At 39.3% G+C, this 23,216-nt stretch overlaps 1 protein-coding gene across 2 annotated transcripts in view; it reads left to right on the forward strand.

Moving 5' to 3' along the window:
* Positions 1-1,567: 1,567 nt before the first annotated feature.
* shd (Src homology 2 domain containing transforming protein D) overlaps positions 1,568-23,216 on the forward strand; it is a 30,230-nt gene continuing 8,581 nt past the window's right edge. The window contains exons 1-6 of one of the 2 annotated variants that reach the window (XM_015376237.1): positions 1,568-1,813; positions 2,434-2,800; positions 5,192-5,342; positions 8,447-8,668; positions 21,631-21,708; positions 22,232-22,412. In XM_015376237.1, the coding sequence (XP_015231723.1) occupies positions 2,471-2,800; positions 5,192-5,342; positions 8,447-8,668; positions 21,631-21,708; positions 22,232-22,412 (962 nt within the window). In that variant the 5' untranslated portion in view covers positions 1,568-1,813; positions 2,434-2,470. The remainder of the gene's footprint in view (positions 1,814-2,433; positions 2,801-5,191; positions 5,343-8,446; positions 8,669-21,630; positions 21,709-22,231; positions 22,413-23,216) is intronic. The other variant, XM_015376238.1, reaches the window with a different exon arrangement.

Here is a 23,216-nt window from a genome sequence, read left to right on the forward strand (position 1 = left end):
ATAATTAAGAGAAAAGTCCCAATAAGTGGACAACATCATTGAACAAACAAAACAAAAAACATAACTGTATATGTATAAAAAGCAGTTATATACATTAGTATTAGCAGTCATTGGTAACATTCTTCAACATCATAACTTGATAAATTGGATTCAAATGTTTTTCTGTTTTTTATCTGAAACTGAAGCAAAATCTATGTAGACTCAATAAATAAATAAATAAATCCCACATCGACGGTAAGTTCCAATTTCAAATGATCCACTGTCTTCAGTGACAGATGTTAAAATGTGTGAAATTGCTAACCACCCAGGGTGGCACAGTCTAGGGATAACACCATAACAATAGACTTTTTTTTTATTTATTTATTAATTTATTTTTTACATGTTTTGTTGATTAAGGAATGGTTGTCCTTAGTCTTGTGAAGGTGAGTAAATACAGTCTTATAGGTGGCTTAGAAAAACTGGTATCTGAATAAAGGCTTTACCCTCTGTTGAGAAGGATTTTTTTCTTACTTACTGGTTTTGAAGTAAGTATACACACTATATTGTAATGTTTTCTTTTAAATAATGAACCTCATCAGTAGAGTGCATGTTTTAGGTTGAAGAGTGGCCCAAAAAGAGATGCTTTCTGGCCAAGTTGCACCACCACTGTCTCTGGACTACATCAAATATACCCTGCAAATAACTGATACCCAATTTCCTTCTAAGAGTCTAAAAGCAGCCAAAGTACTGAGGTTCTCACTCATACATATTAAAACTAAGTCACTTAGGACAGTAAAGTGGTACTTGTACAGTTTTTGAATCACTGATCTAGAAAATTAAAGAAGACAACTTAGAGAACAGAAGTGTTCAAACTAACTACAATGAGATTGGCTGCAGGAATTTGAAAATCTGTTCCTTTGGAGCAACTGTTTCAGAGTGATAAGGGCTGAATTTGATGTAAAAAGTCTAGATGTTACAATGCTGATGAATTTGGTAAAGGCAACAGTGGGGGTGGATTCTGGCTTGATGACCTCATCTATAGTCACCCGCCTCCTGAGTGAAAGTGAGCTCACAAGAGTCGTAAAGAAAAAGACATTTACGATCCTTTAAGAGACTGACTCAGAGTTGCATACAGGCTGGACAAAGGATAATGTGACAAGTGGGAGAAGATAATGTAAAACATAAAAAAATCAAAATGAATGGTTTTGTCATGTTATTCTGTTTTCTATGTCAAATTTTCAATCATTGTGCATTTTGCTTGAATTTATCTATTTTGCACAGTCCTCCATGCACGTTTATCTTAAAAACCAAACACTTTACAATAACATTAAATGATGCTCTAACATGAAAAACCTGCCAGTGATGTCATGCAAATGAATAATTTACACCTTAGGAGCGTGCTTCTGCAGGTAGACTAGTTTTTTTTTTTTTCGTTTGTTCACCACTTGCAGCTCTGTTTAAAAAAAAAAAAAAAGAGGATCTATTTCTTGTTGCATGACGCGTACAGCCATCTGAATGAATGAAGGCTCGGTTGATTGCAAAAGGCAGCAGGAGGATATTCCCCTGGGAATGAAGCGCCTCCCCTTTAATCGCTCGCTTGAGTTGCGCCTCTCTCGGAGCTGTCGTCGCTCTCCTCACTCACACATTTTCCAAGAGAAACTCCTGATGCGCTCGAGTTGCTGAAGAAAGGATCTTGCTTTATTTTTCATCCATCGGGGCTTTAACGGGGTTTTAAGACGCGGATTACAACCTCTGTTGTGTTGTTTTAATCGGCAGGAACATGAAGAAGCTCGGACTTTTGCGTCCGAAGTGGCTGAGGGACTGAATTGGCGTGGTAGGTGGTTGCGCGTGCGGGAGCGCAGCTTTCTCTCGCCTTTAAATCATTTGGTTTGTTAGTTTGTTTAACAGAAGTTTTCCTTACCTTGTTTAAAGCCAGTTTTTCATATTAAAAACAGTTTAATCAAACGTTTATAAAATGGTATCACAAAGTTCAGAAGTTGAAACGCTTTCTTTGTTGATTATTATCTTCCTATGTTTTGTTGTTGCGTTTTTTATGGTTTTGGTATTTGTCTATGGTTACACCCCCGCGATATCTCCGGACTTTTATTGCAGAGGTGTGTGCAATTTAAGCCTTTGGGCAAAGTCCAGTCGCCAGACGCTCAGCTCCCATGGCTAAAACAAAAGGAGCGCATGGAGCCCAGCTGTCTCTGTAGGTTAATATGACATGGAGACATGTTGCAGCATAGGCTACATACTGTTGCTTTGTGATTAGAAGGAGGCAGATCTGTTCAAACGGCATGAAAGGATCAGTATCTCTGGATTATTGTGTCTGCTTCTATATTGAAATCAGTTTTTTTAATAATCAGACCTTCCATAGAGCAGTTTTTATCTAATGTCTAAATAAGATCAAGCAATAACCTTGCATCTGTCCTCTTGACCTTTTTTTACATACAGTTGTCTAGCCAGCACCGAGATTTGAAGCTGAGCTGCCATGGCCAAGTGGCTGAAGGACTACCTAAGCTTTGGCAGAAAGGTACCCCCACAACCACCCACACCGGACTACACAGAAAGTGAGTTTCTCAAAGCGTACCGCCTCCAGAGAGACCTGGACTTTGAAGATCCATATGAGGATGCGGAGAACAGATCCAGAGAGGAATCTGGGAATTTTGAGCCGTCCACACCAGTGTACGGATCTCCTATGAAGTCTTCCAGTTTGGACATGAAGTCTCCTAAACACAGGCTGATCAAGGTGGACTCCCAGGAGCTGGGACGCACCAAAATTCTCCTCAGCTCCATCTCTTTGGAAGACCAACAAGAGCCTGTAAGACCTACAGATTCTTGCCTTTGATTCAGGAGATGCAGAAATGTTTTAGATCTCCAGATGTCTTCTCCTGATTTTTTTCTTTCATATCTATATTTAAGAACTTAGAAAAATTATCTTGCTTTTCTTTCATGAAATTTGGAGCATATTTGACATTCCACCGTGTGTGTGTTTAAGGGGGAGAGTTGGTCTGAAGCAAAGTGTAAATATTTTTAAATCCTAACAAGGTCAACAAATTGACATACTTTCTTTAGCGACTGGTATTAGAAACACAATTAGCATGGTTAGCATTATAAGAACAGTGGTTTGTATGTATTTAATAATGTTGACCTTTATACTGAATCCTAGTTTAAAAAAAAAAAACATATGAAGATTTTTTTCCAAAATAGAATGAGTTTTAATAGATAAAACAGATCGATTCCCCTGTTGCTGATGGGAGCTATGGGTATGTTTAATCATTTTCCATTTGGCTGAAATGTTCCCAGTTTCAGTACAAACTGACTGTTGTGTTTTGCATACTGTGCCTTTTTTTCTCTTAAAATAATCACGTGGCAAATAAACAAAACTGATGACAAAGCAGGCTGAATTAACAGCAGTCATTCCTCCTTAGAGAACATGTTCTTCTTTAGAATTGGTCCTTAGACTTTTTTTAGTTTCTCTAATGTAATTTTCAGAGCTTCCAAGTGGTAAGGAAATAGTCCGGTTCTGCTGACTTTTCTGTGCCTCTAAGTTCTTTGCAGATGTGCAAAGAACAGAGGAGATGATGTCAGATGAGATCTTTCACCTGGTAAACTAAGTGGGCTGGAGACATAAAGACAAGTCAACCAAAAGACATTAAAACTCCCACTTCTTTCATCCCATTTCCATCCCCCTGCAGCTTTAATGATCAGACCCAATCAACAACTTCTCCGGATGTGTGTCAGAAGATGTATATTGTTTATATAAATCACCCATCATATTAATTTACTACCATGGGCGGAGGAAGAAATGGATAGCTTGAGCGGACCATTGAGTAGGAGGGGGGCCACGGTCCCCTGGGTTTATGTTCGTCCATAAATAATAGATGAGGTTTGGTTTCGCAAGCTGAGAGGGACCATCACACGTGCACATGTTGCAGGCCCATGTTCATTAAACTGCCGTGTGATCTATCAAGAGCCGGAAGGAGGTATATTTCAAGCCAAGAGCTGTTTTTGTCATCAGGAATGTAGTGTGTTCCTCACTCTGCACTGTATGTATGATAAATTATAAACTCACACAACACTTGTTTGACATTAGGAAAGATGTCGAAAGAACAATTTGTGCAAAAGTAAGGGCTTTGCAAGGACATTGTTTACAGGCGAACTCAAAAACACTGAGCAAGTTGGAAAGAATCTCATGGTTTTCATAGCAGTTTAATCTATGAACAAGCACGTGAAAAATGCTAGAAAGAAATCCTGAATTGGAAGGAATTAATAATAGTCAATAGCTCTCCTTTCTGCCCTTCATTTCTTCAATGCATGTTAATTTCCTATGATCTGTGAGAACATCCACGTTCTAATTAATATAAAAGATTCATGTGCATCCCTGGATAACCTGTTACACAATCAGCAAGAGATTAGGAGGTCTTTTCACCACAATGTGTTTAGGAGGATTTTTTTTCATAATTTTTTTTTTTGGAACTAGGATTTTCTGCATTGATTCCTTTGTGAGGAAATGGGAGATACTAAGGATGCATACGCTTCTAGACTGGCTCTCACGTGTTTTTGTATATGCATGCGTTTGTGCAACCATATGGTTGGCTGTGTTGTTGTCAGGCTGCCAGGTGACCACTGTTTTTTTCCTCCTGTGCTTGCATGGAGTAACAAATGCTACCACCTGCTTATCTGTCTTTTATCTCTGTCCGCTCCTTGTGAAAGTAAAAGAAAACGTCAAGATGGTGTCTCCACCAATACTGAGGGCTTCAATAACTATTGGGAGATACAGAGTATACAGCAGATTGTTGTAGAGTAAGGAAACTGTTTATTATCTGTTTCTAGCTAAATGAAAGTTTAATGTAATTTTCTTGAGATCTTATTGTCATTCATCCTAGATTTACCACCTTGAGGTTATTAGATCCTATTTTATTTGTAGGGATAATTTCTTTAGCTCTAACAGCCAGACTGAAATTTCTTAATCATCCTTAAAAAAATGCTTCAAAAATCTTTAGCACATTCTCATGCAAGCCCGATAGTCAAGCTGTAACAAGTTAAACACATTAGAGCCAGAATAGAATTTTAGCTTGTTTTGTCGTTTCTAGAATGATTTGAATTCATTATACTGAGTCAGCTTTTTCTTCCTTTTCCCTCCTCAGGGGTGCACTAGCATTACCTAAGGGAGTGCCATTTTTTTCTTTTTTTTTTTTTAATCTTTCAGGTGGTGCCATCAGCCCCGCTGGCAGGGGACACAGATTATTCCGATCCATTCGATGCTCGAACGGAACACAGAACGGATCCAGATCTTGGTCCTGTACCCTGCGAAAATAATGGCTACATGGAACCATATGAAGCTCAAAGGGTCATAACAGGTCAGTGGATTTATAAAGCTAGAGAAGACCTTTGAGCAATGAAAGTGGACACAAATGGGAATGTAAATGAAGTGGTGTTACTGTATTATTTTTTCCTACAGATACTTAATGTTATTTTCCTATTTTTCTCTATACCGCCCATTTCCTAACCTCTCTGACCTTAATCCACTTGACAAAGCGGAACATGATTATTAGTAGATAATTAAATGCAGAGAGTGTTGCTCTGAATGGACTTAAGAAATTTACTACATTTTAAACTTTAATTTGCAAAATAATGGAATTAGTATTTTGTAATAAAATAGAACAGGTTGAAAAGGTGTTAGGATTAATAAAGTTATTCTCTGCACACTGTATGGCTGTAAGCCTGTTGTCTGAATTTGAGTTACACAACAGATATGGTTTTAAAAAAAAAACTGAAAACACTGAAATGTTTTTCACAGCTGACAGGAGAGAGAAACAGACTGGAGGGAATTATTTGTGGAATCTGGCAAAGAAAAAATAAGAGGTTACCTCACATTTTAAGATTCAGTTTTTACTGATTTTAGTCTCAGCTTTTACACTTTTATAAACTTGTGTTTATTTTTCTTATTTGGACTACATAATCATGTTGAGAGGACAATTCAGTTGTCCTACTATCCCATTTTTAATGTAGATTGGAATTGTAGAAAAATAAGCTAGACAAATAATAGAAAACCAAATCTCCTTTCACTAGAAAACATGTCAAACTAATAAAGCTTTATGCATTTTGTGTTAGGCTGGTAAAACAGTACGAAACATATCTTATGGTTATTGTATAGGTTACAGTTTAATGACGGCTGCTCAATAGATGTTTTGTTGCTGTTGCATCTTAGTTTGAGCAGACGTTGATCAGAAATCAAAGAAAGATCAAAGTTATCGTAATGAGCAGACGGTTGAATGCTCCAGTTCTGGACATTTAGGCCTTTATATTAAATCTCCCCACATTATTTCATAGGTAACATGTGGACCTACTCAATAATCTAGATCTGTGCTGTTTCAGCACTTTCTGTAATGAGCAAAAGAAGATATGTCGATGTTGTCCTCCTACCTTTGAGGAGGACTGAAAAGAGTGGCTTTGTAATATTTGGTTGGTGACTGTTTGCCACTAAAGTGTTAATGCACCTCTAATGGATTTTTGTCAACCACAGCTGAGTAAGCTTTCAGCATCATGAAGTTTTTATTCTTTTTTGCACCCGCAATTTGCTCCAAAGCATCATCTATCACAGAGACATCGTTTTCTGTTTCTCCCTCTCTCTGCAACATCTCTTTCGGACCACCCCACCCCCCCAATGCTCTCTCTGGTCTGTCCCTGTCACTTAGTGTAAAGGCTTGTCCCCCCACCACTACTCCTCTCCATTACTACATTTCTCCATCTCGAGGGCTCTCCTCTGCTCCCAGTGGGAACTCTTTGGTTGTCTCTTTAATCTCTCCTTTAGTGAACGTCCTCTGTATATATTCTGCCATCTCATCGCTGTCTCCCTTTCTCCGTTTAGTACAGAAATACACGAAATTAGGAATAAAAGGATCCAGCCTAATCTGTATCAGCCTTAAGGCAAACATTTTTTTGCATCACCTGGATGGAGCCATCTAAGAAATGGATTTGGAGTGGTTTGTCAGAGCTCCCTTATTGGTTTTGCACTGAGCCTGTCACTTTGGAGCCATTTTTTCTGTATCTCTGCCTGGTTCTTTCTCATTGGAAGTCATCAAAGCAGCAGCCAAATGTGACAGTGAAATAATATTTATCACTCACACAGTATGTGGTTTTTAAAGTTGCTTTAATTTTACATTTTATTCACTTCTTCGGGATTCATGATTCTTTTGTATAAAATGCTGTTCCCCCCCGCTGACACATGTCTGCATGCCTAAACACTCTCCCCTTCCCTGCCATCATTTGCCTCAATCTTCAGTCCCTGTCAGATTGTCTTCTCACCCTTCCCACCGTCTCAAACCCCTGACTGTGTTTTTTTTCCTCCATCGTTTCTCCTTTGAATTTATCATTCTGATTTCCACAAGTCTTGTTTTTATCTCCCAACCTTCATCTCCTCTCCGTCACCAGGCTGCAGTGACACCACGAGCTCCCGGTGCAGGTAGAGCAGCGTTCAGCCCTGTTGTGCTGCTGTCTTTACGTGTTAACATCAAAGGCTGACAGACCACAATCCTCTGCCCTCCTCAATCTCTCATGCCATCTCTCTCTTAGTTCCTGTTTCTTCCTCTGGTTTCACTACGGCTCCCATTTTCTCTTTTTACATCCTCTGCTCTTGCATCCTTTCCTCCCCCCATGACCTTGCTCCTCCTTTCTCTCCAGTTTACCTTCAACCCCTCATTTTATAACCTCAGGGGTTCTCTCTCAATGGCTTTCCACTTTGGTCACCATGGTAATACCTGGCCACTTGAAAGCACCGTTTTATCATGGTAAACTATATTTGGTCCTTTTCCATTTTTATGCCCAAAAAACAAAAACATGGTTAATAACAATAATTTCATTTCACTCTATTTTCTTTTACTTAATGGAACATTTTTGTATAAAATCAAATACTATTTGAGGTTTTGGGCCCCCTGTTGCTTAGAGATCCTCGTGGGAGCATTTAGAACCAGCGGTAATCGTACAGCCTTTTATCTCATGGCCATGTTTGACTCCACAAAGCAGATGCAGGTGCTGAGAACCATTTGTTGTTTGGACCCCACTGAGAAATTGATGAAAATGTTAGCAAGGAGACACAAATGCTGCTGTGAGCCACGCTGGATATCTGCTGGCAGAGGTGCAAAGAGGGATGCGGGGAGAGAAAGTATTATTTTCCCACTCTGTGTCTGACCCAGTTCCTTGTTAAGGCCCAGCACATTGGTCGCTGAACCTACTGCAAGCTGTGCAAACATAATTATTTAAATTTCTCTAATTCAAGGCACGTTCAAGATCAACAAGCTTTTTATTTATTTTATCATTTGAATGAAGAGCAGTGTTTTGAGAACTAACATGGGTTCTCACTGCTATTTTTCTTGCAAATGGGTTAAACATCCTGCATTAAAGAAATAATTTAACTATGTTTTTTCATATTTTTTTTTCCCCTCATGTGCATGTATATTGACAGAACTGCAGCGAAACACTGGAGGAGGACGTATGCGGGGAGGGTTGCAGCTTTATGACACTCCATATGAAGATGAGCGAGGACAGCGCCTTGGTTATGTGTTCGGAGAACTTCATGAGGAGGGCAAGGAGACCAGCAGGCTGCCGCAAGATGACGAGAGACCAGCTGATGAGTACGACCAACCCTGGGAATGGAAAAAGGATCACATCTCCAAAGCATTTGCAGGTAAGAAGATGAGACTGTAATAAAAAAGCTATTATTTCTATGACAAAGCCAAAAAATTATCACTTTAAATACAGTTGTCTGCCCTTTGCAGCTGCTCTGTAAATATTAACGTTTAAATGCGAAACCTTCTGCCACAACAATCCCGCCCCCTTGATAATCGACCAATCACATTCACTTTATTCACTCGTGTAAAGTTGGGCTCCACTCGGGAGAATTTGGAACTGCATCCGTTGGTACAACTTCTTCCCTACCACTTTAAGACACTGCATTGTTTTTAGTATTGTGAGCCTTAAGGAAGCTCAGCATTCACCCTAGTTTAAAGTAGATATAGACTGATACATCAGTTGGTTGATGTTCTTGGTTCGTTTTTAATATTTATTTTCCTTGTTTCTGTCTAGGCTAATACACACATACATTTGCTAATTCATTAGTGCATTTAGGCATGCCTTGGGTTTACGCAAAGCACATGCATTGCCACTCCCTCCATTTGGTATCCATTTTTAATCCATCCATCCATCCATTATCTGACACTTCTTTATCCCGAGTGGGGTCGCGAGGGATGCTGGTGCCTATCTCAAGCTGTCTACGGGCGAGAGGCAGGGTACACCCTGGAGAGGTCACTAGTCCATTGCAGGGCAACACAGAGACACACAGGAAAAACAACCATTCACACACACACTCATACCTAAGGAGAATTTAGAGAAACCTTTAATCAAACTAACAGTCATGTTTTTGGACTTTGGAAGGAAGCCGGAGTACCCGGTGAGAACCCATGCATGCTCAGGGAGAACATGCAAATTCAAACCCAGAACCTGCTTGCTGCAAGGCAGGCGTGCTACTTACTGCGCCACTGAGCAGCCCTCCATTGTTAATGTTTTCTTTAAAAATTTTAAAGAAATATGTAATTTTTATCTGAACTGGAACTTGTGACATTTATACCACATTAATGGAGGAAATTGAGGCATTATCAGCTTCAAGAATCGGCCCAAAAGAATGGCAGCACAAAATTGGGGTTTGGTTAGACTGAACTCAAATTAATGTAATGGCATCAACCTTAGGAAACTTGTATCTGTCGATCAAGTTGCATACTGTAAATATTTTTTATTTATAAAAGAAAAATATTTATAATATCTTTGTTAGTTTTTTTCTTTTCTTTTCTACAGCCTTAAGCGGGGCGTACACTGTGGCCTTGTTTGTTTTGTTTTTTTGTCGTTGCACGCAGCTGCTGCTCGCACTGCACGCCTGTTCGCAGGATTTAGTCGTACAGTGTGAGTTCACAGCTCGCGAGTTATGTTCAGCCTGACGCTCTCATGTGATCTACCTGCTCACACTGTACGACTAAAACCCACGTCGGACGCAGCTCCGCAGTGAAATGGAGCTGCTCTGTAGCTCTCTATCCTGACGCCAAACTCACTATATTGAAACGAGCTGCCTTGTCAATTTGTGCAATTTTCTGCTAAAAGTCCTCAAAAGGAAAGGCGACAACGTAGTTGGAAAAAAAGACATGGCTGAGCAAACATGGCTACTACGGTCTATCAATTTTACAGACAAAACTGCATTTCACTCATTACATCCCTGCAATGCTTCTGTGTTTACAGAAGAATCCTCGTTTGCTCATGTGCCCTAAACGATTTGCCCACGACGGTCAGGAGAAAATCAGACATGTTTGATATTCTCCCGACCTCAATTCCTGATCGGGAGGTGGTCGTGAGAGGCTGATCGCCCCTCGAAACCCCATCTACACTACACAACGCACAATCAGGCTGAAAGTCGGGCCGATCCAAAGATTCTCACACGACTGGAAAATCGCCCCGAAAATCACACAGTGTACACCCGGCTTTAGAGCAGCTTCTTAATCCCTGCTAAAGAAAAGCAAAAGCTGCCGGCATATTGTTTTCAGGGCGATGTGCAGCTTTCATATGACATGGTTTCAACCATTTTTTATTTACACCTTTTTAATGGCAGATTTTTTAGAAGCGCTCAACTAGTTGTTCAATTCTTCTAATTCACAGCAAATCTCGTCTCACGGCGCTTAATAAGTGGACCTGATTTACTTACAGAAATACAGATGCTTCAGTGCAATCCGTGTATCAATTGTTAATTTCTTTTTCAATTTGAAAACAACAATAAAAAAAAAAATAAAAAAAACAAGTAACCAAAATTTTTTTTATTTTTTCTTTCATAAAAATGGCTAATATAAATGGATTCAAAGGCCATAAGTGTTTTGGGGTGTTTTTTTCACCTGCTTCACTGGTTTCATTTGCTCAAGCTTGATCAATACTTAGTTTTTCTTACAAAAACCTCTTCTACATTTATTGACAACCTCCTTTGCAATTGTGTGTCTAGGAGTACAAAACAAAATCCCTACAAACCAAAGACGAGGGCAGCTTTAGATGAGTGAAAACATGACGATATTTGAGAAAATATGTCTTTGAAGGGACTGATTGTTGAATGGTTAAAACCTGCCTCAATATGAGCGTTTTTAAAGGTCAGAACCTTCGTTTGAGCTCACACACTGCCTTTCTGCTGATAGCACATGGTAAAAATAATATTCTAACTGTCCTGACCTTTAAAAAAATGTAACTACTACCCCCCCATCATTACATCTCTACAGCCTTTTTAACTAGAAATGGAGTGCTGTGACCTTCACTGTCTGAGCTCAGATGACATTTATTTCTCTCTTTTTAGATTTGAACTCTTTCTGGAAGACTATTGATTTCTTGCGCTCAGACATGGGGCTGAACAGGCTTTGAGATGATCATCAAGACTGACAACTGGCTTTTTATAATGTTAACTGTATAACAGCAGTGTTTGGAAGGGAGGGAGATGGTAGACAACACGGTGAAATTATGTGCAGTATTTCTAAAGAAATGGTATGGTGCAAGCAAACAGGCCTAATAAATCATTAGGAAGGGGATGTTGGTGTAAAGAATGTCAGGCCAGGTCCACTTAATTGAGCTGTATCTCCAAGTCACCAAGGTCAAGGTGATGGGATAATACATCAACCTAGACACATCCTCGCTCACCTCCATCCCTGCTCCCCTCCACTCAGTTAATTACATGCCTACATGTGTGTGACTGATCCGGTAGTAATGGGAAAGTCACGGTCAGCACAGCATAGTCCGAACACCGACGGGTATACACAGAAATCCATTCTCATCGCATTAAAACCCAAATCAGCCTAAGCAGCAGAGGGGCAAAGAGGCGCCGTAACTTATCGGAGAGAAGAGACCATTTTAAATAAAGATGCATGGTTATTAATATGAGAGAGAGTCAACTCTCACTGGATTTGCACGCCCTCCTGATGCATCTGTATATTTTCTCCTTGTTTTAAGTATCTTCTTTGTGACATTTACATCATGCACCGCCCCTGGGTAGTACTCGTACCATACCAGTAGACCGTGAACTGCAGGAAAGCGCTCATGCAGCCTGTGTTACCTGACCCTTTGTTTTGGGTTTTTCATCCCATTCGGACTCTGTTCTCAGAGTATGGTTGCTGTCTGCCTAGGTGCACAGAGGTACTGAAGTGTAAACACACAAACAGTCTCATTTAATTCATATTACCCTGGACTAACTTGCTTTGCAAAGCTCAGCCCACGTTATCAGGGCGGAAGCGATGGAATGGACTGTATAGAGAAGGGAAGAATGGAAAAGTTGGAACCAAGGGATGAGTATAGTGACGATGGAGTGATGCAAATAGGAAGAGATGGGGGAAAGGATAGAGAGATGACTTATGGAAATAAAAAGGGACATCCAGTGTTATGTGGCAGCTAAGTGGATGTTTGCGGTTGCCTGGTGTTTCAGTGAGGAGGAGTATTTATAGTCGGGATCTGTGGTGCGGTGAGGTAAGCAGCCAGAAAGGTGGGATTCAAGGCTATTGTGGCAGGGCACAATCAGTCATCCCCTAACACAGGCACACTTTCTCACACATGCACACCATCGCTTCAGAGGTGACAGGGCCGTCCCCTCTCTCCTGCCCTCCCTGCTGATGTGACATACTCACTCAGATAACCTGCCGCGGGTGGGCAAATGGTGGGGGTTGGTGGAGGGGATCTCACAGTCTGCCAGCAGCCCCTCATCAACACTTGCTCTCAGGAACATGCATGTGTAGGTTTCCAACTTGTCTTTTTTACAGCTTTGATTATCCCCATGTACTTAATTCATGGGTGAAAGGAGAATGTGTTTAAGCTGGTGCAAGTAAAGACGTGTGTATATGAGGGGGTTATATGCACTTTATTTGTGTCTCTCACAGAATCACTTTGATTAGAATTCTCAGATTATCCATACTAAAATAAAATCGCTGAAGTAAAAATTTAACACTTTGGCTATTTGATGTCTATAGATCAGAATAAACCAACTTTCTTTCCTTGTATAATTTGTTATTCAATCCACTTCCAGATGTTCTGTTAAGATGCTCCAAGTAAAGCCTCAAAGTTTGGCTTGTAGAAGGTTTTTAATTACTAAGAAAAGGTGTGACCATCGAGCTCAAATTACAGCAGTCATTAATTCCCGTACATTAATAGATGTTCCTGCATTAAACCATCAGCCCTTCAGCCATTCTGCGTTATTAGCGATCTAATGAGAGAGACCATCTTATTACTTCCCTGATGGCTGCACCTAATGAACCACTGAGTGGGTGTTTCAGGTGATTTTAATGTCTTTCAGTTTTATAGACCACAAAAAAAGCTTTAAACCAGTGGGTGTAAGTGTTGGCAAAGTGGAAGCCATGATGTAGAGCCCAAAACCAGCTGGATAGAGGAGGAGAAGGAATAACATTGCCACCCCTTGCAATTACTGGTATGTTACTGTTGAGGAAAGCACTTATCCTCCACTTGTTCCACTGCAGCTGCTCCTTAGTCAACAGCAAAAGGGCAGGACTATTCATAGAAACTCTGCAATATGTTACAAGTGTCTGCCATAAAAGTCGGGTTTAGACAAAATTACTCGCAGATTCAGAATAGTTTTTGCAACAAATGGGGGGGAAAGAAGAAAATAAATTAAAATAGTGATAGCATTTTTTTATTTATTTTTGAATTGCTGACATCTTTATTTAGAAAAAAAAAACAAGTACACAGTGTGTGTAAAATGTCAACATGGAGTTGAACAATATTTGGTTATATTGTGACACACATTACATCTGTCTGAACCTCTCAGCCCAAAGCTGAAGATTATGCACTATTTTCTTCTGCATACTTAACCAGAACCTATTTTAAGGCTTCCAAAATTGAGTGTCTGCATATATTTAATTGAAGCCTATTATTTTTTTCTTTGGTTAGAAAATACACCTGCACTTTGAGAGAGGGTGCAGGTGTACCTATTCCCTATTCACCTCCTGTAAATAGGTAAAAAGTGAATTCACCTGTTCATTATGTTCATTAACCCTTATTTGTATCCATGCATTATCATTTTTTACTCACTGTATTTGTACCCACTGAGTTTTCTCTGGGGGGGGGGCTATAACTTCAAAATAGACGTATACCAAAAACCAATCAAATGTATATGAAGGTTTCACACCAGTATAATAACATGAATGTCAACAACAAAAAACATTATACAATTTTCTGAAAAGTGCTTTAAATCAGTCCTACCTGTCTTAATCCATGCTGGGTCAGATCCTGGCCTCTGAAAAAGGAGCCAGGGAAAGCAGAATAAAGCGTTATCCTCGCTGTATGTAGTTAGCCGAGCTTTGTTGCTAAATAATTATATAAACCTGTCAATCAGCTGCCCTTTATAACAGACAACTGTAACGTCAGCACTGTGGTGGTGTGCAAATAAAGTTGTTTTCAGCTTGTGCGCCTCAGGATAGTTCTATGTTTTGCATTTCAGAGGAGCTATTCCGCTTGTACAACTTTTAATCAGAGTCAATGGGCAAAGATTTTTGCGCCCTTGGGCTGAAATACGTCACCAATCCGACATCAAACAAAACGACTTTACTTGTCATTAAAGATTACATATTTATCTTGCATATATAGAAAATATATTAATAGATTTTGAAATATTTTAATTTTATAATTTAATTTTTATTTGTTTTTTTATGTCTTAAAGGAAAATTCCGGTTTTTAACACTTTTAGCCCATTTTCTGTAGTGTCCAGGATGAAATCGAATGATCGACACCAAAATTTTGACGANAGAAAATACACCTGCACTTTGAGAGAGGGTGCAGGTGTACCTATTCCCTATTCACCTCCTGTAAATAGGTAAAAAGTGAATTCACCTGTTCATTACCCCCTATTTGTATTCATGCATTATCATTTTTTACCCACTGTATTTGTACCCACCAAGTTCTCTCAAGGGGGGTGGGCTATAACTTCAAAATAGACGTCTACCAAAAACCAATCAAATGTATATCAAGGTTTCACACCAGTATATTAACATGAATGCCAACAACAAAAAACATTATACAATTTTCTGAAAAGTGCTTTAAATCAGTCCTACCTGTCTTAATCCATGCTGGCTCAGATCCTGACATCTTAAAAAGGAGCCAGGGAAAGCAAAATATAGTGTTATCCTCGCTGCATGCAGTTAGCTGAGCTTTGTTGCTAAATAATTATATAAACCTGTCAATCAGATGCTCTTTATAAAAGATGACTGTAATGTCAGCACTGTGGTGGTGTGCAAATAACTTTGTTTTCAGCTTGTGCGCCTCAGGATAGTCCCATGTTTTGCATTTTAGAGGAGCTACTCCGCTTGTACAACTTTTAATGAGAGTCAATGGGCAAAGAATTTTGTGCCCTAGGATGGAAATACGTCACCAATTCGACATCAAACAAAACGACTTTACTCGTCATTAAAGATTACATATTTATCTTGCATATATAGAAAATATATTAATAGATTTTGAAATATTTTGATTTTATTATTGAATTTTTATTTGTTTTTTTATGTCTTAATCAAGGTCATTGGGTGAGTGGGGCGGCGTCCTACCGCCCTCTATTGGCCAGCTGCCACTGCATTACACCTCCATTTATTTCTGTTAGTAGTTCAGTGTTTTATGAACAGAGGTGACTATAAGATTTTAAAATCTCTTAAAGTTTCTAAAGATTTTATCTAACATACTTTGCCAATGATTGAGCTCCAAAAGGTAGATGATATTCACTGAAGTCTGTTTTGTTTGTCAAATTTTTTTTTTGTTTTTTTATTGTAAATGTTCTACAGAAGTACTATAAATCATCAGTTCTTAAAGCAGGAACAAACTTCCTCAGGTGTGGATTAAATAATTGTTGGTAAGAATTATGGCATCTGCCTAGATTTGTAACTTAAAATGTCTTTGAAAAGACCAAAATGGCAAAAATATGAAATAGCCTAGATGAAAGAAGCAGCTCCACAAAGAGACAACTAGAATTTATACAGCCTAAAATTCCAAAGTGAATTTTTGAAATAATTTCTTGTTTTGTAGAATTTTTTGTAAGAACTTAATCATTTTAACAAACTGCCATTTTGTCCTTGCAAAACTACCACAACCAACTGTTACTCTAAGCTAGGGATGAAATTATTAATTGGGATTAATCTACAATTGAAAAAAATCTTCAACTAATTTATTAATTGATTAATCGTTAACTGGAGCATAGAGGCTGTAAAAAAACAGTGTGACCCACTTAGAGCAGTAATTAGAGCAAAATTGTTTAAAAAAAATAATTTTTAATTTAAGATAAAAAAAAATGTTTTTGTCTGTCAATATGCTCTATCCAGAACTCCTAAAGTGGAAACGTTTTAGTTTCATCTGGTTTAATTTAATTAAAAAATCTTTTTTAAGGGAACCTTTGGCTATCTGACTGATTAATCGATTTGCAAAATAATTGTTAGTTGCAGCCCTACTCTAAGCTGAATCATATATAAATGGACATATTGTATGAAATAAGATCAGACAATTTATAAAGTACAAAATGGACTTTGTATCTAAAACAAAATATTAAAATGCCTTTTCCTCTTGTAAAAGCAGCAGCAGTTTGACATTTTAATAAATTCAAATCCGTTATTCAGAGATTGGAGAAAAAAAGGAAAAATTTGAAGCATGGTGTATCTGTAAGAGCTTTGTTTTTTATTGTGTGCTCTGACAAGTTGATGCTTCCTGCTGTGTTGTATCGTATGTATTTATGTGTCTGTGGGGGTGTGTGTGTGTGTGTGTGTGTGTGTCTGTGTAAATGTGCTTGCAGAAAAAAAAAAAAGGAAAATTAGATTTCCATTTCTGGCTTGATGGTGCGCTGTGCTGCTATAAGCAGGCCCAAGGGTCATCTGACCAGCTACTCATCAACTTACTGGCACAACCCTAGGTTTCCCCCTTTCACTTTTCTCCCCTCCTCATCATCATTTTTGCTTTCTCTCTCTTTTGCCCCTTTCCGCTTGCTAGTCACTTTCCTGATTTTATTTTTTCCTGTTCTCAGCCGGAACCCTGGCTGACTTTAATGGAAAGCCATGTCCTTTGTGTATCATCCCTTTGGTCCAATATGAAGGATATGGAAACGGATGATTGATGATAGAAATGGGGTAGGATACCAAAATATGGAATGGGTAGTCCCAAACTTGGGAGAAGCGGGCAATAATTTGTAGAATAGAAAGGTGAATCCAATTGGTATTGATTTTCTTTTTTGTGAAATGAATTCAAAGATGACATGCATATTGCTCACAAATTATGTAGTATTATAATGTTAAAGATATGTCTTTTCAAATGTGCGTTTTCCTGTGATTGCCAGTACAGAGTGTTTTTCTTGTGACAGAAGGTCTTTGTTTGCTGAGACTGAGTGCGAAGGCTTTGTGTGGAGACGGATGTCTTCATTAATCGACCGAATGTAGCCCTTCTATTGTCTTTGCTCTTTCCAAATTTTAATTACACACTAGCAGTTAATGTACCTAAAAGTCAGCTGTCTGTTAAGAAATGTTTTCTTTGTCCATGGCTGAAAGAAAGCCTGGCTATTTCCAAATTCAAATAATTTCTTCTAATTATTAACAGATAGTGGAGGCAGCACAGGCTAAAGCTTTTGGCCAACCACTGCTGATTGATGTCACCTGTTTCAAATTGTTGTAAAAAGTTTCTCACAGCTGTTGCTCCATATTGACATAATGACATCGTGGAAATGGGGCAGATTTCATAGCTGTACATCCACAATTCAATATAATTAGTCAGGTTGGGAGTAGGTAATTTTTAAAATGCCATGCAAAACAAGACCAACATTTTTTAAAGCCAAGGAATAAAAGGACTTTTTAAAGAGATTTAAAAACAAGGATGAATTGTTGGAAGCAGAGACGGCTAATGCTCCGTGACCTCTGAGCTTCAGCCTAGTTTATGGACTGCCAGCAGCAGCCAATCAGCTGATCTAAGAGATCAGGTTGGGCAGTAAGGCTGAAGCAGCTCTGAAAGAGAGTGGGGGGAAAAAGGTTGAAACATTTAAAAACAAATAACTACTTATAATGAATTCTGTTGTGCACAGGGAGCATGTGAAGGGATGCTAGAATGGGAGTGATATGCTACCGGCTGTGGGTCTGTATTAATAACTGAGCAGCAGAGTTCTGCACAAGCTGCAGACAAGCAAAAGAGATCTTGGAAATTGTGAATTACAGTAGTCCCATGAGTAATAACATAATCACGGACTAGTTTATCATGGTCAGGCTAAGATTGGTTTATCATTGCTTTTTGGCGAAGTTGGTAAAAACTTTTGATGTGTTTCTCAAATTTAAAAATTGGTACAGATTTAATCCTTATGTAGGTGAGAAAGTCCCTGAGATAAAATGGCAGTAAGCCAAAATCCACTAGGAGGGAAGGAAGCAGCTCAGTCCAAATAACATAACATCTTAACTTCTTATTAAGATTGAGGAAGTTCAGAGAAAGCCATGCTTTTATGTCATCAGTGCTGTGCAAGCTGCTGAGCTGCATTGTCTTTTGCCAAGGGGAACTGGATCTGTCACTTATAAACATTACAGTAAAATTGAATTCTCTATTTTCTAAAAACAGAACATAGGATAAGGAGAAAATAAGAGGGTCAAGGACCCCTGAGGGCTTCCATATGGAGGAATGCTGTGGAAGACTTAAAGTTGTCGATTTTTGCAAAGGAACACCCATAATGCCCAAAATAACTTGAACATAACTATAATGTATAGAATATAACTAGAATGAAAGGAACTTTGTTTGACATGGGCAGTTCAGGTGAGGAGATTTAAACTATGCTTTGACTATGAAATATCAGAATTGCACCAAAGCGACCACCCAGAACTTTTGACAAAAGGCATGACTGGTCTATTTATAACGCACCTAGTTTTGACCAACCAAAAACTGTGACTTCTCCAATCAAGGAACATTTTCTGTAGTCTATAATTGTTGAAATCTTGGAGACTATGTAAAGTATAGCCACAGCTTCCTGTTCTCAGCTGACAGATGTGGCACCCTGTGTGGTCCTAAGCTGATGTTGCCCATCTGCTTCAAGATTTCAGGGGTCTGTTCAGGAATGATATTCTACATAGATTGATAACAATTTGGTATTAGCTACTTTTGCTTTTCTGTCATCCTAAACACATTTTTTTTTCTTTTTTGTGCATACAACTACATACCATGTTCTATAAACTTGTGATATAGCTGTAGAGGAAAATCAGCAGATTAACAATTGCTGGAATCAGCCATGTTGCAGCTACTGCTATTCCACAATCAGTCATTTGCTTTCACTTTCTACCACGATTCTATGAGGTTCCTTGAGTATGGAAACTAACAGTTACAAAGTTTTGAATACTCCTTTATATAAAAAAAAAACTACAGCTGTAACTGCAGCCTGTTTTCTGTGTGTGTTGGGATGTGTTGGTGGAGGTATGCGTTAAGGTTTGGCGGCTGGTTGAATCTATCGAGCAGTGATGGCGTTTTTTTCCCTTTCTGGTAATCTGAGGGTTGTCTGTTCACATTCCGGCTTTTAGTGTAATTTTGTCCTTGGCAAGACACTCCACCCACATTGCCTACTGTCCAGTGTTGTTTTTGTATGGCAGCCTCGCTTCTGTCAGTGAGCCCCAGGGCAGCTGTGGCTACAGTGTAGCTTGCCACCATCAGTGTGTGAGTGTGTGCATGAATGGGTGAAGGACTGAATGTAGTGTAAAGCACTTTGACATGTCTCCTGACTTGTTACAGGCCGTTTACCTCTTTTTGTACTCTCTTTGAGTAATATCACTTGATCAAATCTTTTCCAATATTCCAAACTACAAAATAAGAGATAAACATAGTATGTTTCATGCTGATATCATATCGAGTGATATTGTACTTTTTCAGGTGCCAAAAGTATTGAAAATTTGATATTTGGATGTGTGAACACACAATAAATGGCTATACTCTTTGATCATTTCATTATTATTTCATATAAAGAGCTCAGTCCTGTCTCTATCTTAATGATTTTAACTGCCTTTTTTTTCAGATCTTAGCTATATTCTTTAATGTAAAAATTTGTTGTCATTAAAGATAAATCTGCTTTTAATTAAATAAGTTAGAATATTTTACTTACCGGTAATTCAAGTTATTCCATTCAGATTAAATAAGAAAGTGGTTCACCCAGACTAAAATATATAATCTTAAAAAGAAAGAATAGAGGGTACTGGACATGTGAAGGTTGAGGGAGAAGTGGAAAAAAGTTATCTTTTCTAAATTTTATATATATACGCTCAAAACATTTTAAAACAATTATATGTCTGATACCTTCCTCTAATTTAAAAAAAATCCTGGTTAACCTACTGTAGCTTTTGTGTATTTTCCATGTAGATTTGTTATTCTCCACACATCTTTCTCTGTTGCTCTTGGAAATTGGAGATGGGAAATTTGTTGTGGTAGCAAGGTGACAGGTAGAAGAGTGAGGCAGTTGTGGTCCCAAGAGTTTTCTTTTCCCCTTCTGTATGTAATTTTGTGTGCAGCTGTGTTCTCCGTGCATGACCTCCATTGAGGAGTACCTTCCACACTTTAATCCTGGCATCAGCGGAGGTGCAGTTCGCTCCAGATGGGGCCATTGTACTGAGCCATGCATCAATAATTCACAGAGAGCTAGGGAAAGTGGCAGAGTGCGTCTGCCTGCTCAATAATTAACCAGGGAAGGAGAGGAACATGTATGTACAGCCTGGGTCCTTCTCAAAACGCCCATTCAAATTGGCCTTTGATGTCGCCGGCCTGGGGGGTCTTTGGATTAGTCGGCTCATTAAGATGTCACCCCTCTGTTCCTTTTTATTTGTTTTGCAATCCGCATTTGCGCAGAACAGGAGCTGGATTTACATTGTGGTACTGACACAAATGCATAATGTACCTGTCCTTGGGTGTGTGTGGAAAAGACGACAGTAATGACTGGTATTACTGCAGTCAGCCATGGCATGTAGTGAGCTATTTTCAGTTCCTACACTTGGTGTGCCTTCTGTTGCTTTGTAGTGAATAAAATACAAATGCCCACACAAGCCTCAGTTCCTTTGACACACTTTTCTTTGGCTTAACACACATTTGAAGTTACTGTTGTTATTGCATATTGTGCAAAGAGACTATTTCTGAGAGGGGAAAGTTCACATTACTATAAATAAATGCGATGTTAGTACTCCCCTCTGTTCTGTCTCCTGCCTCCTTAAGCCTTACCTGCCTTGATTTATCAGAGCACATACTGGCACAGAGATACTGTTTTTCGTGTGTGGGATTTATCAAGGGGACAGGGGTTAGATTATATTACTGCTCCTCTTGACAGGAGGTAGCGTTAACTACATTTCTTGACACCACAGCTCTGTCACATCCACACATACCGCCTCTCACTTCCACTCTCAGTAGGGCTCCCCTTTTCTTCTACCTCCTCCATTTCTCGCATCTCACTCGCTCCTTCTGCTTCACATTAAAACCTTCCTTTGGTGTTCAGTCTCACTTTTTAATTATCGCCTCTTTTTCTTTCACCTGCCTGGTTTTGGTGAACGTTGTAAAAACCCATCTGCTGTTTTCTTGCTCTCCTCTCTACTCCCCCCTCCCGTCCTCTATTAGAAATGAGGGAGTTGACCGAGTTGCCCTGGCCTGCCCCAGTAGGTCAGCTGGAGGAGGAACCCCCCATCAGAGAGCAAGGTGACCTCTCACCCTGAACATCCCTGCACCTCTTTTCACCCACATCGTCTTTCTTTATGTGCATCACACCAGCGCATGCAGTTGTCAGGACCTCCACAACCCTGTTGTGTTACATCTGCCGACCCCCTTATTGGTCTGCATCTGCTGCACCTGTCTGTAGCAACTGTTGAATGATAGAGTTTGTCATGTAGAGACCATCTGTGATCATAGTCTGGCATTTTTAGGTCTTTTAAAACTTTACTGCAACCTGAAGTTTTGACATGTCGCAAAGGTGATAAAATACAATCTGAAAGGATTAATGAACGGAGTACAGGAAAAGAAAACTAGCATTGTTCCACCTCCATTGAACCTGTTAAAAGATTTCTGATGCTGGTAGATATTTTTGTCAGACCCTCCACTGCTTATGTGGTTCTGCAGTAGTCTGTTATCTGATGCTTTTTTTTCTGCTTGAGCGGATTAATCCACCTGATCATATTGCTATGTAAATAACATGACTCACTCTCTTTTTCCTGCCCACTAACAGCACAGTTTGACGCCACAGAGTGGGATCGCTCGTCCTCGCCTACAGAGCGCTTGCGTCCTGCAGGTCCCAGGTCAAGCCCACTAGCAGCAGCAGGAGGAGGAATGAAGTTCAGAACACCTCATGAGAGCCCTACCATGATGGGGGAGAGAGTAGACCCAACTCTGCCTCTGGAAAAACAGGTGTATGTATGCTGTCTTCTAATAGATAAACATGAAGCCATCATCCAACCTGTGGCTCAGCTTTGAATGCACTGTATTTAGACTAAACTTTTATAATCTTGCTCCCTCATACAGTACCTCTTAGATCTTCCTCAGATTTCTACCTCCTCCTGAATCATTAACTCTTCCTCTTCCTTCCACCTTATTGAGCCCCCTTTCCACCTCATCTCCATGGGGAGCACCTGTGTTTGTGTTCTGTTTTTTGCAGAGTGACCTTGGGTGTTTTAAATGAAAGGATATCTTATTTACCCCCATTTCCACTTGGCCTGGGTCTGTTCCACCAATTTTCAAATGTCTACATTTCTCATTTTTAAGCACTCATACTGGCTCTTGTCAGCCCTGCTAGTTTCTTACCTACTCTTGCACAGGGCTGAACAGTGTCAGTGCAGGTACTAAAAAAAAAAAAAAAAAAAAAAAAACAGTAATGGAAACGTCTGAAAATTGGTGGGGTGGACTAGAGCCAGGCCAAGTGGAGCCGGTGCAGAAGGTGCCATTTAGTATATAGAAATTGTAACTTCTTGACTCCAGGAATTTTGTATTCGATATGCCATCTAAACATTTTTTTTTACAATATTTGTTCTGCACACATTAAATTCAAATTCAACTCACTTGTAATCTACAATCCAAAATGAATCTATGCAGCTACATCGATTTCAATGAAAGGTTGGTCAAAAGTCAAAACACCATCCATCCATCCATCCATCCATCCATCCATCCATCCATCCATCCATCCATCCATCCATCCATCCATCCATCCATCCATCCAT

This window comes from Cyprinodon variegatus, unplaced genomic scaffold (assembly GCF_000732505.1).
Source record: "Cyprinodon variegatus isolate N-32 unplaced genomic scaffold, C_variegatus-1.0 Scaffold131, whole genome shotgun sequence".
NCBI classification, from domain to species: Eukaryota; Metazoa; Chordata; class Actinopteri; order Cyprinodontiformes; family Cyprinodontidae; genus Cyprinodon; species Cyprinodon variegatus.